This window comes from Zophobas morio, unplaced genomic scaffold (genome assembly GCF_036711695.1).
Source record: "Zophobas morio isolate AGI-343-1 ecotype UQ-CSIRO unplaced genomic scaffold, CSIRO_AGI_Zmor_V1 ptg000469l, whole genome shotgun sequence".
Lineage (NCBI taxonomy): Eukaryota > Metazoa > Arthropoda > Insecta > Coleoptera > Tenebrionidae > Zophobas > Zophobas morio.
In genome coordinates, this window is record NW_026972572.1 from 156,500 (window position 1) to 175,496 (window position 18,997).

The window sequence follows — 18,997 nt, forward strand, 5'->3', positions numbered from 1 at the left end:
TACTTTTAAGCCAATCAGATACCCAACGGGCTCGGAAAGTGCAACGAAACCATCAAATTTTAGCTAGAAACTGTATTTTTGTCGATTTTTATTGAATTTGAACTATATTTCAACGTTTTTTGATGGTTCTGAGCCACCAAACACACTTAAAGCATGCAGAATCGACTCAGAATAGGAAAAGGAGACGTTTAGGTCAATTTTATGCATTCTGGCGTTCGTAGATACAAGAAAACTGTTAAAATTCTTCAGAAACGTCACTTTTGAAGTGTTTTCTTGTACTTTTAAGCCAATCAGATACCCTACGGGCTCGGAAAGTGCAACGAAACCATCAAATTTTAGCTAGAAACTGTATTTTTGTCGATTTTTATTGAATTTGAACTATATTTCAACGTTTTTTGATGGTTCTGAGCCACCAAACACACTTAAAGCATGCAGAATCGACTCAGAATAGGAAAAGGAGACGTTTAGGTCAATTTTATGCATTCTGGCGTTCGTAGATACAAGAAAACTGTTAAAATTCTTCAGAAACGTCACTTTTGAAGTGTTTTCTTGTACTTTTAAGCCAATCAGATACCCTACGGGCTCGGAAAGTGCAACGAAACCATCAAATTTTAGCTAGAAACTGTATTTTTGTCGATTTTTATTGAATTTGAACTATATTTCAACGTTTTTTGATGGTTCTGAGCCACCAAACACACTTAAAGCATGCAGAATCGACTCAGAATAGGAAAAGGAGACGTTTAGGTCAATTTTATGCATTCTGGCGTTCGTAGATACAAGAAAACTGTTAAAATTCTTCAGAAACGTCACTTTTGAAGTGTTTTCTTGTACTTTTAAGCCAATCAGATACCCTACGGGCTCGGAAAGTGCAACGAAACCATGAAATTTTAGCTAGAAACTGTATTTTTGTCGATTTTTATTGAATTTGAACTATAACCCAAAAATAATTTGTTGAAGGTGCCCTCTTTCGATGTCGATGTGTTCTCCGATATATCTTCCGATGGCATAAACGATACAAACGAGTGGAAAAAAAAAGTACACTATAAAACATCACGCGATAAGAGTGTCCAAAACCGATCCGGCCAAAAAACTAATAAACAGCAGAAAATTCCGAAGGTTAACAATAATAAATCCGTTTTAGACCCAAAGGTTATCCCGTTTATTCCATCTAATCCATCATTAAACGTAGCATCGTCGAACATGGAAAAAAATGAAAAAAATGAAGAAATATCTTCTCACAACGCCCTAAATGATGCCGAAGGTTTTCAAACTGTTGTCTCAAGAAAGAAAAAGCGTAACTTCATTCGAGGTAAAGCTTCTGCTACAAATGAAAATGATACGTTGATAAAGGCTGTGCCGCGAAATGGGTATATCTATGTCGGTAATTTACATCCAAACACGTCTGATAACGATTTGAAGCTATTCTTAAAGTCTAAATTCTCTGATAAAGAAATTAGTGTTGACAAACTTCCTAAGAGGCCTACTGCCAAAAGCGTGTCATTCAAAATCACAGTGGAGAAAACAATTTTTAAGGATTTCTTCAAGGAGGAATTATGGCCGGAAGGAATTTTAGTGAAAAAATTTTACTTCTTAAAAAACGAAAAAGTGAATACGTCCCTAATGAATTAATAGAAAATTTCTGTTTCAAAGGGGCCAGTTTTCGAATTTTATTTTTAAACATACAGTGCATTAGAAACAAATTTAATATGCTTTTTTCAGAAGTGGAAATTCTAAAAATAAATTGTATCTGCCTTTGTGAACATTGGTTGAACCATATCGAAATCGATAATATTCATGTGCCCGATTTCAACACGGCAGCATTTTTTGCGCGGTCTTCAAAGAAGCATGGAGGAGTCATGCAGCTGATGCACCAAAGTATCCCCTTCAAGATTCTGTCTGATAAGGTATCAGCACTTTCTGCTGAGGTGGATTGCGAATTATGCGGCGTACTTATCACTAAGTTAGATTTAATTTTAATAACGGTTTATCGCTCGCCAAAAGGCGATTTTCATAAATTTATTGATACTATAGTCATTCTTCTTAATGAAATTCATTGCAAATCTAAATACGTCATAGTGGGTGGAGATTTTAACTTATTATTTGGCACTAATGATGCAAAAGCCAATTATTTTTGTAATCTTTTGTCTAGCTACGGCTTATATTCTACTGTCAGATTTAAAACGCGTTATAACAACACACTTGATAATGTGTTTACTAATATTAATTCAGATATGATAAATATAACACCTGCTAAACTTTATCAGTCGGACCATACTGGAATATGTGTAAATGTTACTCTAAAGGAAGCTGTATTCGATAACTCATTTATCCCTAAATATGTAAGGCCCATCTCACAGTTTGGGAAAATCATGTTTTTTAATTTATTACAACAAGTTGATTGGAGTTTCATTGATCAAAATTGCGACTTTAATGCGTCTGATTTGTTCTCGATCTTTATAGATACGCTACTATTGTATTATAATATCGCCTGTCCTGAGAAGAAACTATCGTGTAACAGATCCAAGGTCCATAATATAATAGTAGTTATATAGTGGGGGTTCTAGACCAGGTCAAATGAGGTCAAACTGGTCCAGCTCCCCCATTACTTTTCATCGAGCGGTCATTGACCTTTCATTTGTTGTCGACCTTGTCGGTGCACGTGGCTGACCTTGCCAGCTGGTCCAGCTCCCCCATTACTTTTTATCGAGCGATCATTGACCTAGTCGTTGCTCGACCTTGGTCGTTTATTGCCCTCGTTCATCTCGAGATCTATCCCCTCTTTTCGTTTAGGTCGGGGAGGGATCTCGGACGCAATCTCGCATCCCCACTTCCGTTTTATACTTGTATAAAAGTCGATGGATTCGTGTGTAAGAATTAATTAGTTTTTTGAATTCAATTATTTAACACTTAGAAATGTCATCTTTCATTTCTACCTTGAATAAAGAGTCTCACTTGCAAGCTTTTGTGAGTGCGAAAACTTTAGAAGAAAATAAAAAATTTTTAACAAAAAATTTTAGTAAACTGTCTACAAAGTACGGTGACAAGATATTTGTGCAACTTGAAGAGTCTAGAACGATACTTCCACAGAGATTTACCGAAAAATTCACCGACTCAGTGATCAGCGATCTGAACCAGAAGATCGTGAACGGCTTGAAATTGTACTTGGTAAATAGAGGTCCGATCGGTCGAACCATCAATATCGAATTTATCGAAGAATGAAGAAGGCATTGGTTCATGTGGAAAACAAATCAAGTGCAGTTAGACTGCTTCGTCGTAGATTAGAATTACATTTAAAACGAATTAGTTATTTAAAAGAAGCAATTAAAATGTATGAAATAAGAACTAAATTGAATAATCTTAAGCTGTAATAGAAATTATAATAAATATTATTTAATTCGTTCGGTGTATTATTTTCCCCAGTCTCATGTAAAAAATATTTGATTGCAAACTGTCATGAATAACAGACGTGTTTGTTTCGACAAAGTTCCGGTTATTTTCTTAATAAATGATAAAGAAAGCCGAATTAATACTTGGTTATACGATGTTAAAAGATTTCAAATGAATGTGGAACGTTTCGAATTGCAAATAAAGCCCTTAATCGAAAAAATGATGGAGAAGAAGCGAAAATTTAGAGAAACAATCGAAAAATTGGATTCAGAATTGAAAATTATTCAGCAAAGAAAATCAGTTAAATAACTGTGCACATTGCGGTTAAACCACTGCGTCGTAAATTAGATTTAAATTTAAAACTTATTAGTTTCTTAAAATGTATAAAATACGAACTAGTTTGTATAATCTTAAGCTGTAATTGAAATTATAATAAATATTGTTTATTTCGTTTGGTGTATTATTTTCCCCAGTCTCATCTAAAATTATTTAATTGGGAATAACAGCAACGAATAAAAGCCGTGTTTGCTCCGACAAAACTCCTGTTATTTTCTTAATAAATAAATGTTCATCAGCAACTTTCTGCCGATTTAAGCTTATTTGTCAGTGATTATTAGAATAAAATCTCAAATGTCAGAAGGCGAGTGTGTTGTTAAAAATTAAAAAAATTGTTACTTACGACATTGAAAACAGGCAATAAAATCATCCGTTCTCCCTCGAAAACATTCAAATACACGCACACTTCACAGAAGCCACCATTTAGTTCAACAAAACCACCTTTTTCCCAAATCTTTTCACGGTAAAATTCATAAACCGAAACACGCCGCCCGTCATTATTACAACACAGAATGAAATAACGCGATGCTGTTTCAGCAAATTCTTACGGAACTGGACGCTCTTATCTTCAATAGACAGGGACGTATTCGGAAATATTAAAAAAAAAGAATTATCGCTTGAGGGTGCCAAAGGGCAGAAAGTTTGTTAAAAAAATAAAAATGCATCCCTATAAACTAATGACACATTTGTGTAAAAATAAATGTGGGTTGGAGGTGCAATAATTGTTTAAATATAAAAAAAAAATGTTTTACTCGAAGACGGTAAGAGATACGAGGTTCGTGCAAAGAACAAAAAAGTTCCTAAAATACGAAACACATGCACCTGTGTCGACGGTTTTTAGTTTGAGTTTAGCATTTCGGAGAAAAGGGCAAAAGTTTGTGGTGACCAAACGGAATTAGTTAAAAATTTGTTTTTTGTGTCAAAATATTTTTGGATGAATAATCAATAGGTCCATGTAATTAAATATGTGAAAATTTGAGTTTGGGGCGCAACAATTTTTGTCAAAAAAGGTTGTCAAAATTCGAAAAAAAGTTTTCCTTGAGCAGTAGGAAAGTAAATTAGAAGTTTTGGTGAAAAAAAAAATTTAAAAAATTCAAAGAATCCAAAGAAAAATTAAAACAAAAAAAATCTCAAAAAAAAAATCCAAATTTTGAAAAGTTAGTTTTTCCACAAAATCAAATGCATATTCATGAAGTACTATCTAATCGTGTGTAAAAATGATTATGACTCATAGGTGTATCTACCGTTTAAATAGAAAAAATTTTTGTTACTCGAAAATGGTAAGAGATAGGAGGTTCGTGTATAGAGCAAAAAAGATTGACAAAAACAAATAATATCGACAGCCGTCGACGGTTTTTCGCTAACTTTTGACATGACTGTGAAAAGGGCAAAAGTTTGTGGCGCCCAAACGGTAAAACTTAAAAAATATATTTTTGTACCAAAATATTTCTGAGTGAACAGTCTATAGGTCCACTTAGCAAAATAAATATTTTTTGCTACCGTTTAGTAGTAATAACGAAAAAACGTCATAGTTCGTAAGCGGTAAGAGGTAGCATGTCGGCTCAGGGGAACGGGGAAAAGCTAAAAAAATTAAGCCATATGTTGAGCAAAAAAAATTTTCAAAAAAGTTGAAAATAAGGGAGAAAAGGGCAAAAGTTTCTAGTGTCCAAATGGTAAGAGATAGAATATCGGTTGTATACATCAAAACCTTCTTCTGGAACGAACGCATAAGTCTGCTCAAAAAAATCGATTCTGTCCACATCGACCTAGATACAGGAGCCATTTCTAGTTTTTTCGAGGTCGCTACGTAAAAATTTTTTCAGGTCGAAAAAAAGACCATCGAAAAAGGATTCGAATAAGCCCAACATGCAACACTTAAAAAAAAAAAAAAAAAAAAAAAAAGCGAAATAGGTTGTTCTTTATATGTATTGTTATATGACTACTACCATCACAACTAAATATACTAAGACATTAAAAAAAAAAATTTCAAGTTAACCAAAAACGGCTTTTTGTTGAATTTTATATGAAAACAACAAAACATCATTAAAAAACGAAAATCAAAAACCTATAAACAATCATCAAAAATCACTGCTGTGGTGGTAGATCGTGATGAGTCATATCGTGCTGCTGGACAAATAATTTAAAACATATTAAATAACTTATTGTTGTATTAAATCGTAGTACTGATGCTGTTAAATAAATATGTTAAAGGACATTAAATAAAACTATTAATAATAACTAATTGTTTTATTGAATCATACATTTGTTTGAGTATTGTATTTACTAAAATAACTGAAACAAATTAGTACTAAATAAAGTAACAGACAAAATACGATTGCAAAAATAATTGCTCCTACTGAAGTAAATATCCATATCCATGGTTTTGCCAAACAATATTCTGTAACATTTGCACCTGTAGAATTCTTGTATCCACTATAATCGTTAAAGATGGTGTAATTCGGAGACTTGCATCGAGTGTTGTCTTTGAAGACTAATTCTAGCCGATATTGCAGTTGGTTCGAGGAAGATACATATTTTGAATAAAACATACGTAGTTGTTCATGCCCATTTTTAATTTCTAACATTTTTCTAACAGTACATTCTTTACTACTATCAATAGTTTGTAGATAGACATCAGTAACATTGCTATCAGTCAATAAATAAAAATCTTTCTGAATTAGAATGGTTGATAGAACAAGTGTGCAGTTTAAGCCGAACATTGTTTGGATGAAATGAATAGTTTGTTGTTGCGGAATTCTATATATATAGCAACAACCATCACCACCACCATTAACGAGCAGCCAGGTCCCAACATCCCACTATTACAGTCATTATCGTGAATATGACAAAAAATGAAGCAAACCATACACGATCGTTTCTTAAACAAAAATCAATGACCTCCTTTGAACTGCCACTGTTCTTAGTATTTTCTATTATTAACCAATTGGAAAATTGGTGATTTTCTTCTTCCGTTTTTATCTTGTACGTCAAATGATTCTGCATTGTTATATTTTTCGCATAGAAGAGGTGATAACTGGTTTCGATTAGATTGATCGGAGTCATTTTTTCCCAAAATTCTTTTTCGTACGTCTAAATATACAGCAGACTTATATTTGAAGTGGTGTAAATATTCAAGTTGTTTTCAACTAGCACACTTAATAGTATTAACACATTGCTAGGCAGACACATCTTAGACTTATCTTCTTGTACACAGACACAAATACTTAGTTGTGGTCGTTGATATTTGTAGGGAAGAAATTTTTAGAGGTGGTAAATGATGGTGTGGTAAATGATGGTGGTGGGGTGATAGCGATAGAAATAACAAATTATTGTTTTCTTATATATTTGTTAAATGTCGCATGGTAGGCGTTTAAGGCTGTTCTATCTAAAAACAGGGATCTATCTAACTTTGGGACATAGGTCCCTGAGAATTCGTTGTCCCAGTTTTCCACTTGCGGTGGTGTTGGTGGTGGTTGGCTGAACCACTTTGATGGTGGTGGGGGTGGTGTAGATGGTCTTGGAAGTGCATTCTCCCAGAGTTTTCGCTCCCTTTCCCAGGCATCCCGGTGGCATTTGAAAATATGCTTTCTCAGCCTATTCTCTAAAAGCCTGTGGCTGACATCATAGGGGCAGATAACAAATTTCTCTATACAAAAAAAAAATTAAATACTACAAAAAAAATATATATATATAAGCTTACCCATTTCTGTCGTTAATTAATTTTTATGATATGTACTTGCAGAACACTTATTAATCTGTTCTTTTGTGTGATCTTTAATTTATACACTATATTAATCCCCACCCCTACTTTTTTCCCTCCTTCAGTTGCTTTCCTCATGTTTCATTTTTCGCTGACTTGAATTTATTTTTTACGACCACGTTTTCAACTACGACTTGCAAGTTGTAACTTGCAAATTAATTCTCATATAAACAAGAAACTAGTCAACGGGAAATAGTAGTGTTTCTTTTTTTCTGCTGTGGTGAGCAAGTTTCACGACAAAAAATGAAATCACAAGAATCAGTGACGGCTATATGTAAAAACTCTCTTAAGCTAATTCATGAATACATAAGTAAAATCAAAACAATCGAAGAAACTAAACATTTTTTAGTTTATATCAATACCAGTATTAGAATAATTAGAAAAGCACTCAAATGTAAAATCCATCGAGAAAATATGTTGGAAAACGCAAATTCCTTAGAAACAAGTTTGGCGTATTTGAAATTTTATCGCCTAAAGCTTTTAAATAAGAAAAAACAATTATCTATAAAAACTGGTGAAGGCTATATTAAAACAGTCAAATTTAAACCGGTGACTAATGTAACATGGCAGGATGTCGAATCCTGTTTTCAACAACGAATTCGTACAGGATTTATAAGTAACCACCACATTAAAGATCCTCTTCAGTTTTTTCAACAATCTTTTAAATGCTTTATGTTTAGAATTAAAAAAGAACGGAAAAACTCAATGCTTAAGGTAAATGTAATTTTTTCGGCAAATTTTATTCAACCGCACTCTGGTGAAACAGACATTAAAACATTTTCAACAAAAAATCAGCACATTGATCAATACACAAATTTAAAGGAATGGTACGAAGAAAACGTCATTGATAAAATCATGAAAAAATTAGAGGAATTTGCAGAAAAGGATTCCGGTTGGGCGTTGTATGAAATTTTAGGATTGAAAATTAACATAAATAAATACGACCCAATTAAATTCGGCTATTCAACTTTTGTATCCACACCAGATTTTATAAAAAAAAAACATGCAATAATTAATGTACAAAATAATGATGAATATTGTTTTCTTTGGGCCATAGTTTCGGCTTTATTTCCTACCGATAAACATTCAGACCGAAAATCATCGTATCCTCATTTCAAAAATGTGTTGAAATATGATAATTTAGACTTTCCAATCACAATTAAAGACATTCAAAAATTTGAGGAACTCAACAATCTTGCCATTAATTTATACTGCATCGAGAAGAAAAAAATTTTACCTTGTCGTTTAAGCACTAGATTTTCAAATTCTTATAAAGCAATTAATTTGCTTATGCTACCCGCTGAAAGACAAATACAAAATACTAATAACAGTAATGATAACTTTGAAGATCAACAATTGCTCTATCATTTCGTATGGATCAAAAATTTGTCAGCTCTTTTAGCTACGCAACTTTCCCTCCATAAATGTAAATTTCATATATGCGAAAGATGCTTAAACCATTTCACCACAGAGGAATTGCTCCAAAAACATAAAACTTCATGCCAGAGTATTAATAAATATTCCATAAGACTGCCAACAGAAAACGAAAATTACTTGTATTTTCAAAATTATAGACATCAAGAAAAAGTACCTTTTACTATTTATGCAGATCTCGAGAGTATTCTTCTTGATTGTACCAAACAGCATATGTCCACCACGAATAAGACCGAAACTTATCAAAAACATATTGCGCACAGCATTGCTTACTATTTTCACTGCTCATATGATAATTCATTTTCTAAATTTCGTTTGTATCGAGGTAAAAATTGCATTCAATGGTTCGTTCAGGAGTTACATCGAATGGCTCATTTTTGCAACGATAAATTTCAGAACGTTATTTCTATGGAAACATTAACTACGGAAGAACGTGAGCAGTTTGAATCCTCCCAAATATGTCATATATGTAAAAAAGGATTTTCGGAAAAGAACATAAAAGTACGCGATCATAGTCATTTAACTGGAATGTATAGAGGCGCTGCCCATCAAAGTTGTAATTTAAATTATAAAGATATTTGTGTTATACCCGTGGTCTTTCATAATATGAGCGGATATGATGCCCATTTTTTTATTAAAGAACTTTCAAATTCAATAAAAGGTGATATTAAGTTACTTCCCATTAACAAAGAAAGATATATCTCGTTTACTAAATTTGTCGAAGACACGAAAGTTAGTTTACGGTTTATTGATTCTTTCAGATTTATGCCACATAGTTTAGACAAACTTTCCTCCAATTTAGATAATTCTCAGAAAATTATTACGTTGGCAAATTGTAATAATATGGAAGAATTTGATTTGTTAAACAGAAAGGGAGTTTTTCCTTACGATTATATAAACTCCTGGGAGAAACTACTTGAAACAAAATTGCCCGAAAAGGAGGATTTCTATAGTCGCTTATCCGATGAAAATATTAAATATGAAGATTATTCCCATGCTACCAATGTATGGAATACTTTTAATATTCATACATTAGGAGAATATTCTGATTTATATTTAAAAACTGATGTGCTTCTTCTAGCCGATGTATTTGAAGCTTTTCGAACTACTTGTTTAAATACTTATCAACTTGATCCGTTGCATTATTATACTGCTCCGGGCCTAACATTTGATGCTATGTTAAAAACAACAGAAATTAAACTAGAACTTTTAACGGATATAGATAAAGTTCTATTTGTAGAAAGAGGTATTAGAGGTGGAGTTTCGCAGTGTTCCAATAGATATGGTAAAGCCAATAACAAATACATGCCAAAAGAAGAATATGATCCTTCGAAAGATAGTACCTATTTAATGTATTTTGATGTTAACAACCTTTACGGAGCGGCAATGTCTCAATACTTACCGTATGGAGAATTTGAGTTTGTAGAAAATTTCAATATAGCTGATATCTTAGATACCCCAGAAAATTCAGCAATCGGTTATATTATTGAATGCGATTTAGATTATCCAATAGATTTACATGAAATTCATAGTGATTTACCATTAGCTCCAGAGCATATGATACCGCCCATTTCAAGATCTAAACTTAAGAAGTTATTGTTGACTTTATATCCCAAGAAAAATTATATTATTCATTATCGGAATTTAAAAATGTATACAAAATTTGGTATGAAAATAAAATGTGTACATCGTGTTATGAAATTCAAACAATCTGCGTGGTTAAAGGAATATATAGATTTAAATACAAAACTTAGGCAGCAAGCAAAGAACGATTTTGAAAAAGATTTTTTTAAATTAATGATTAATGCTATTTATGGTAAATGCATGGAAAATGTAAGAAAACATCGCGATATTCGATTGGTTAGTAAATGGGAGGGAAGATGGGGAGTTCGTTCTCTTATATCTAAACCAAATTTTCACAGTTCTGTTGTATTTGACGATGATTCAGCAATAATCGAAATGAGTAAATTAGAAGTATTTTTGAATAAACCAATTTATGTTGGTTTTTGCATTTTAGATATTTCTAAAACTTTTCTCTATGAATTTCATTATGACTATATTAAAAAAACATTTAAAAATAATGCTAAGTTACTTTATACCGACACTGACAGCCTAATTTATGAATTTCACGTAGACGATATATACAAATATATTAAGAAAGACTCACATCGATTTGATACTTCTGACTATGATTTATATAATATTTATGATATAGAACTGAAAAATAAGAAAGTACCAGGTTTAATGAAAGATGAAAATAACGGTAAGATTATGCTAGAATTTGTGGGTCTCAGATCTAAAATGTACGCATATAGAATTGCAAGTGACGATTTCAATAAAAAATTAGTTAAAAAATCCAAAGGTAGTACAAAAGCATCACTTAAAACAATAACGTTTGAAAATTACAAAGAATGTTTATTTAATAATCGAAGTTACGAAAAATCACAAAGACTCATCAAGTCCAAACATCATACTGTTTACACAGTAAAACAAGAAAAAGTAGTTCTCAGCCCAAATGATGATAAAAGGATTGTCACAAGATTTGCAACGGATACGAAACCTTGGGGATATCATATTTCGCACGTAAGTTAAAAAAAGTGGGGATTGCCATATATAAGCAATTAAATTTCACAGATGATTTATTCGATGTTGGTTATTTTATGATTACAACAATGTCTGACTTGAGACAATTTGTTGATTTACAAGCATTTTGTGCATCCGAAAATGTGTACAAAACATATCTTAAAGCCGCTGCGAGTGATCGAACGAAATTAAATTTATTCCTTCATCTCATCGATAAAAAAGATTTTATTGTACCGGACGAAGTGTTTAAATGGATTGCCGAAAGTGAAAGTGACTTTTATACACTTGACATTTGTATTCTGCTACAAAGAAAACAATGTGTCGATGGTTACATTGATGCATTTCTACATGTATGCGAAAGAGACCAAATTGAAAATTTAAACTATGCTGCTTTGGAGTTTTTGATGACCACCAACTATTTGGACAATACTCTAACGTATAAATGTTTTATTTATAAATTATTGAGTGATAATCGCTGGCAGAATCTTGGAGATATATTCTATCCTGTTGAGAATATCCGGAAAAATTATCGAAGGATCGACCAGTGCGTGGATGAATTTATGTGTCGGGCTGCGTATTTGGCAAACCATAAAGCGCTCAGTACTTTCTATGAGTCTTTAGAAATAATAAATTACGATTCTTTCGCATTTCAACCTTCTCAAAATCAGGAGCACCGAAGAATTTTCAACTGGATCAAAAAGAACATTGTCAAAGGAGAAGCCAATCCTGAAATACCATTAGGATGGACTGAGGGACCGGATTCAACAAAATGGCCCTCGATTAAGTTAGATGATTATAAGAAAACTTTACATGTAATTTCTGGTAGCCATGAATAAAACACACAGAAATGGGTTATATGTAGTTTTATTTACCCCCAAACATAATAATAATACAATAACAGGTTAAATTATTTACAACACTCTGACGACATCTTGTGCAGGGATGTATTTTACCATTCGGTCGTGAAGAATAAGACAGTAGGCTGTAGTGTCTGCAGGAATACCAGAGATCGTCTCAAACCACAAAGTGATTGTAACGGGGCCTCTCTTCAAAGCTTCCGTTTGTTTAGAACAGTCGATTACTATTATAGGCGTCTTTTCTTTAAATTCATCCTTATCGAATAATGGTTCGCTGGTTTGTTTGGATAAGAACGATGTCTGGAATTCTTTAAACATATCATAGAGAATTGCATACCGATTATTTGTGAAATCAACATTCAGGTTGTCGTAGGGATACATGGTATCATTAAGGTACAATTTTACATCTCTCAGATTACAATGATCAAACTGACTGTAGTTTTTCTTCAATTGGTTTTTTCTTCCTTGCTGTAATGCAAAAAGTATGTACTGAGGTTTTTCTAAGGAAGTTTTAATAGTCCAAGTATTTGTTATCGATTGTACTGGTGGAGCAAATTCATGTAATTCTTTACTTCTAAACATAATATCCAATTCCCTGTTGCTTCTTACAATATCGATTAATGCGATCCTTTCGGCATCGGACACGGACAAGTGATGCATTTTCCAGCATATTTTACTAAGTTCTACTTTAATTTTGTATTTATCATTTGAGGAAATTAAAGCATTCACATCGGTATTAGAACGAACCAAAACAAGCTCCTGTCTTACATTCAAAATGGTCTTTTTAAAATCTTCACAAAAACCAAAAATCATTTTTAATGGAATCGAAACTTCAAAAGTTCCATTTTCCTTAATTATATTCGAATCTTTTTTGGGAAACCATCCAGCATTCTCTAGAGCTACGCTTTCATTACTGTTATACGTTACATATCCTTTCATGGTAGACGCTAACCCAGGATTTCTAATACTATCCACAACGACCCCAGCAATTTCATATCTTATTTGATTAAACATCAGAAGAACGCCATTATTTACAAATTTGATTTCTGGTTTCTGTACAATTTCGTCGATTTCATTCTTCACAATAACCTTACCCTCTATATGCAATGTACTCAAATGTGGAAAAGTGTATAAATCTTGATGTTCAATAGGAATTCTTATTTCATCATCGTAGTTAAATGAACTGTTAGAATAAGGTAGGTGTGTATGTCTTTCTCCATAATAAATTGAATGATCATAGGCAGCTTTTTCGCTTACGTTTAATATTTCAAAATTCATTGCTGATTTATATATTCAATAAAAATATTATTTCAAGACCGTTAATCCTAGAGATTCAAGAAATTTACGATTGCCTAAAGTTAAACGTTTGACCCTTCTCAAAGGACTGACTGATCTCTTTTTCATTGTCCTACTTATATATACCGAATTTCGGTTTTTTAGATTTTCATTAAATATAATACCCATCACGTGACCTTCTTAAGATGCAACCGTACACCTACCTCTTCACCTCTGAAACTAACAATATTACCTTCTTGATCTGTTATTTTAACGATTATTTCATCTATTTGTTTCGTATTAATTGGTAGATATATCACATTTAATGGTCGTTCCACTATTTTGTAACCGGGTGGTACTGTTGGAAAAAATTGATGGATAACGTGAACGGGACTTCCGTTCTTGTATGAACCAGTTACTATATTGCAATAAACGCAAAGAGCATTTACCTTTAAAATTTTTGCTGGAAAATCTGATATATGAGTTTTATGCGCTTTCAGAATGGTATCCTTAAATCCCAATAAATTCCCTAACGAATCCTTTCTTGAAAAATTTATATCAAGAGTACATTTAACTTCCGATTTTAAAGTATTATTATTTCCTCTAATTATTAAGCTTGGTGTTAACATTTTAAATTTCTTTATTCTATTTCCGTGTTTGTCAATTTCGTATTGAAAATAATGTTCCATATAGTTTTTGATTTCTTTATTTAAATACGACTCAATGTCTTCTATCTCGTAAGAACCCTCGGGAATTTCTATGTAATGCTCTTTTTTGTCTGGTGTAAAAAAATAAAATTTGTTGTTATTGCTATCGATATTTGGAAAAGAATTCCAAGTAACCAAACTTTCTAATCCTAAAGCATAGTTATAATCTTCCAAGATAATTGGTGGATAGTATCTGCTCGAAAGTACAGAACTGTTTCCATCCAATGAGAATACGTTGGACATCGTGCAACTTACTTCGACGACACTAACAGTTCAACTAAAACGCTCGAATTTCAAACAATTTTATTTGTAGCAGTTATATAGGAATCTTAAACACAAATGTCCACAATTAATACTATTAAAAGCCTGTAAAGATTCATAATTATATACTATATTACAGAAACCGTTGCTTTGTAAATATTTGATCAGTTCAAGAGGTGGTCTCAAATCTCCATAACTATCAAAGTATATAACTTCGTTTCGAGTTTTTTTATAAGCTGTCCAATGTGTTCCAGGACCTTCCTTATTGTCTAAATTTAATATACCACACTCATTAAGGCGTACTTTATTTGGAAGTGAATTTTTCATAAAAACTCCTCTGAAGCGGGGAATTTTCAAACGCTTTACATATTTGTAAATGTCGATGTTGGTGAGAGCATGTTTTGGAATATTTATCGGGAGTTCTTTTGAAATTTTGATGGAGCTAAAAAAAGACCATATCCTCTTTTATATGGTTTCAAATATAATCCACTTCCTGACTTTCCTACAGCTATCGACTCCATTTTCTGATTGTGTCGTTGATTTTCTTTCAACTGTTCTTTAGCTGATTTAGCATCGTTAACAGCTTTTGCAATGGCTGCTGCGCCACCACCTAGAGATCCCAGAGCGCCTAAAGCGGCAAATATTGGTAGTAGAGGTAAAAATCCACCACTTTTCGGTATGGGTATTATACGTCTGTGACGAACAGGTCTCACTCTCTTTTTTCCTTTTGATGATTTTACTGCTCTCATGGCCACTTTTACAGCATCGTTCATATTCTTAAATTTCTTATTTTTTAAAGCAAGTCTGGCGGAATTTCTTAAATCATTAAAATTCAAGACTTTTCCACGTTTGCTAGTTTGTCTTTTGACTCGACAACCCATACCGAGTTTTATTTTAGCTTTCATCGCAGCCGCAACACCTAAAGCAGCAGCTTTTTCGCCCAAAGAAGCGTCCGAAGAACGTAGTCTAAGTTTCGCTTTATCTAACAGAACTTTATCGGCCTTATGTCGATTTTCCAAATCTTTATGTTCACCATAAGCTATATCGTGAAATTTGCAAGCTTCATCTAATTGATTCCGGCCTTTATCTCCTCTTGCTAATCGTTTTTCTAATTTAGTTCCTGGTCCACAAAAGTTATAACCGGGAATATGAAGTTCAAACGGTAATTTATTAATAACCGAATTTACGATCCCACGTCCACAATATCTCTTTCTGTAGGTCTCAATCCGACGACTGTTCCTTTTTCGCTTCGTAATCTTCATTTATACTCAAACTTTCGGATCAGCTAAACTACTAACGGAAACGTAGAAAAATTTAGTATTTATACCCCCCCACATGTCAGTTTCTTAATCAGATGTCGAAATGCGTTTGACACCTCAAAACCTCAAATTGCCGATAAATAATAACGATATCAAAATTAATAGTGGGAATAAAAGACATGGGGATCTTTTACCATCTACAGTAAGATGTATTATTGTCGGACCGTCTAACTGCGGAAAGACTAATGTTATGATAGGTTTAATCGAACATCCAAATGGTTTAAGATTTGAAAATGTCTATGTGTATTCTAAATCTCTTTTCCAACCAAAATATCAATATTTGGAAAATCTTCTAAAACCTATTAAAGGTATAAATTTTTATAGTTTCAGCAATTTCGACAATAACAACATACCACCACCGCACAAAGCTAAAACTAATTCTGTCTTTATTTTTGACGATGTGGCATGTGACAAGCAAAATTTAATGAAAGAATATTTTAGCATGGGACGACACAGAAATATAGATTGTTTTTATTTATGTCAAACCTACACATGTATTCCTAAGCATCTAATAAGAGACAACGCAAATTTTATCATTTTATTTAAGCAAGATAATTTAAACTTGCGCCATATCTATGATGATCATATCGGCACTGATATCTCATTTGATAAATTTAAAGAAATGTGTTCATTTTGCTGGCAAAACAGTTATGATTTTTTAGTAGTCGATAAGGAGAACGAAATTCGTAGTGGTCGGTTTAGAAAAGGATTTGATAATTTTATTGATCCATTTTCATAATTTCAGTCTATAGAAGTATGTTGAACATTCAACATGCCAGTTCCTGTAAAATATAAATGTCCAAAATGTGGAGGTGAAACAGATACTCCTAACTTACCATGTATATACTGCTACTATAAAGATCATATAAGAGATCATTGCAAAACAAAACATGTGCATCTGTACTATTGAATAAAGTATTTTTATAGAATGTTTGTGAAATTTTGCATAGGTATATAAGCCTATCATTCAAATAAATAGATTCAGTTTATTTGTATTTTCGGAAGCCTTAGGAGACATGGATTCAAAAATATCAGATGTGGTTGATTTAAAAAGGAAACTGATTAAGAAAAGAAAAGATTTACAAAGAAAATTAGAACTAATTAAAGCAACTCAACGAAATGAAGAGAAAAAGTATGAACCCCTCACTAAACATTTGGAAACATTAATTGAGAGACGGAGTGAAAATCCAATAAAAAGTAATCAAGATGTGTTGAACATTGAGGACAGTACACCTACAAAGCGAAAGTTAGAAAATACAATTCTGTCTCCTGTTCGTGAGAAAAAAACTATTGTTACTACACCAAAGCAAGCAGAAATTTTCACGCCAAGACAAAAAAGAATTGCTACAAAAGTTGCTAACCTTGTGAAAAGAATCGATGCCATCAAAAATGAAAAAGAAGATCGAATGAGTCCGATTAGTTCAAAATATGATGTTTTATCACAGGAAGATTTCGAAGAATCAATAAATAAAACAGATGCACAGGACAATGTGTTCCAATACATTCCCGAGGAAGACAATGATAATTATAACTTCAATGAGGTTCTTGAAAAATCTGTTCAGTTAAGTAAAAATTATATTAAAAACATCGTTGATACAGACGTTTACAACGAATATTTAAATGATTTTGATGAATTACCCAGAAAATATATTGACGAAATGCATCACGATGCAGAAAGTAAATTTGATCACAGAACAGGCGTAAGACATGACACTTTCTCAGAGAAATTTTATATTGGTTCGAAGGAGGTACAATTTATAGGTCCAGATATAAAAATAGACAATGAAATCTTTAAAGGGACTCCTGGAATTTATGAACTTATTTTTAAAAAGAAGCCTGTTCATTTTACTACGGAAGACAAGGAAATTTACAAAAAAATTTTAGAAAAAACCAATGCATATCGAAGAAATTTCGATGAAAATGATCGAATATTGGGTACAAGTTCGATGAAATACAAAAATATTATAGGACCATTATTCTCAACTCTCACGAAGTATAAAAAACCGAAGAAAGGTGGTCAAGTACTATTTAAAGAAGTAAACACAAATAAAGTTGATTATGTGTATTGGGAAGATCCAAATGAATTAGTTGAAAGACTGAAGTTGTTAGTCGCTTCCCAGACAGCAGGCCATTCGGGTCATCAAAACGAAATCGTTTCTATAATAGAAGAACTACGCGAAGCTAAAATTATTGCTTAATATGACTCTGGATAAATTCGGGCGTCATTTGTTAAAACATGCTAAACTTTCAGGTTCTATCGACAATGATATGATTACTATTTCAAACTATATGTTCTATAATCTGATATTTCGCTTCGAATCCGATAAAACCGTGGAAAACACGTATGTATTAAATTCTAAAGAAACGCACTATACGTTTCCTTTAGAAATTGGAACCCTTACAAAATTGAATATTACCATTAATGAAATAAATGTTTATGTAAATAACAAATTTTTTAGTAAAGAAGAATTGAAAGGATTTGTACTACGTAACGGTGATCGAATATCGTTCAAATATGCTGTAAATAAAACAGAAAATGTACCAAATTTGTTCGCAGAAATGATAATAAAATGTCCTGTTAATTTTGAAGAATCGTTAGTTAGTGCCGAGAAAGCACATTATATACATAAGACTGATAAAAATGAAACGCAAGAAGGTGTATGAGCCAACTCCCATTAAAAGAGATATTGTTGCAGAATTGCACAAACCCGTAAGAATTAATTTTAAACGACGCAAGGTTATAATAAAAGGTATTAATGAAACATTACAAGCAGATCTAGTGGAAATGATACCGTATGCTAAGATAAACAGAGGATACAAATATATACTTGTTGTTATTGACTGTTTCTCAAAATACGTGTGGGCTGTCCCTGTAAAGTCAAAAGATGCTCAACAAATCGCCACTGCAATGGAAACAATTTTATCCAAAATCGTACGGTTACCCAAAAATTTACAAACAGATCAAGGAAAAGAATTCTACAACGTAAAGTTTCAAAATCTTATGAAAAAATACAAAATTAATCATTACAATGTCTACAGTTTAAAAAAAGCCTCAATCGTCGAAAGAGTAAATCGCAC

At 32.5% G+C, this 18,997-nt stretch overlaps 1 protein-coding gene across 1 annotated transcript in view; it reads left to right on the plus strand.

Annotated features, from left to right (window-relative positions):
- The first annotated feature begins 1,158 nt into the window (after positions 1 to 1,158).
- Positions 1,159 to 18,997, plus strand: part of LOC135120979 (uncharacterized) — a 51,357-nt gene continuing 33,518 nt past the window's right edge. Inside the window, exons 1-2 of the mRNA XM_064045297.1 lie at positions 1,159 to 1,309; positions 1,720 to 2,525. Of these exons, the coding sequence (XP_063901367.1) occupies positions 1,201 to 1,309; positions 1,720 to 2,525 (915 nt within the window). The 5' untranslated portion in view covers positions 1,159 to 1,200. The remainder of the gene's footprint in view (positions 1,310 to 1,719; positions 2,526 to 18,997) is intronic.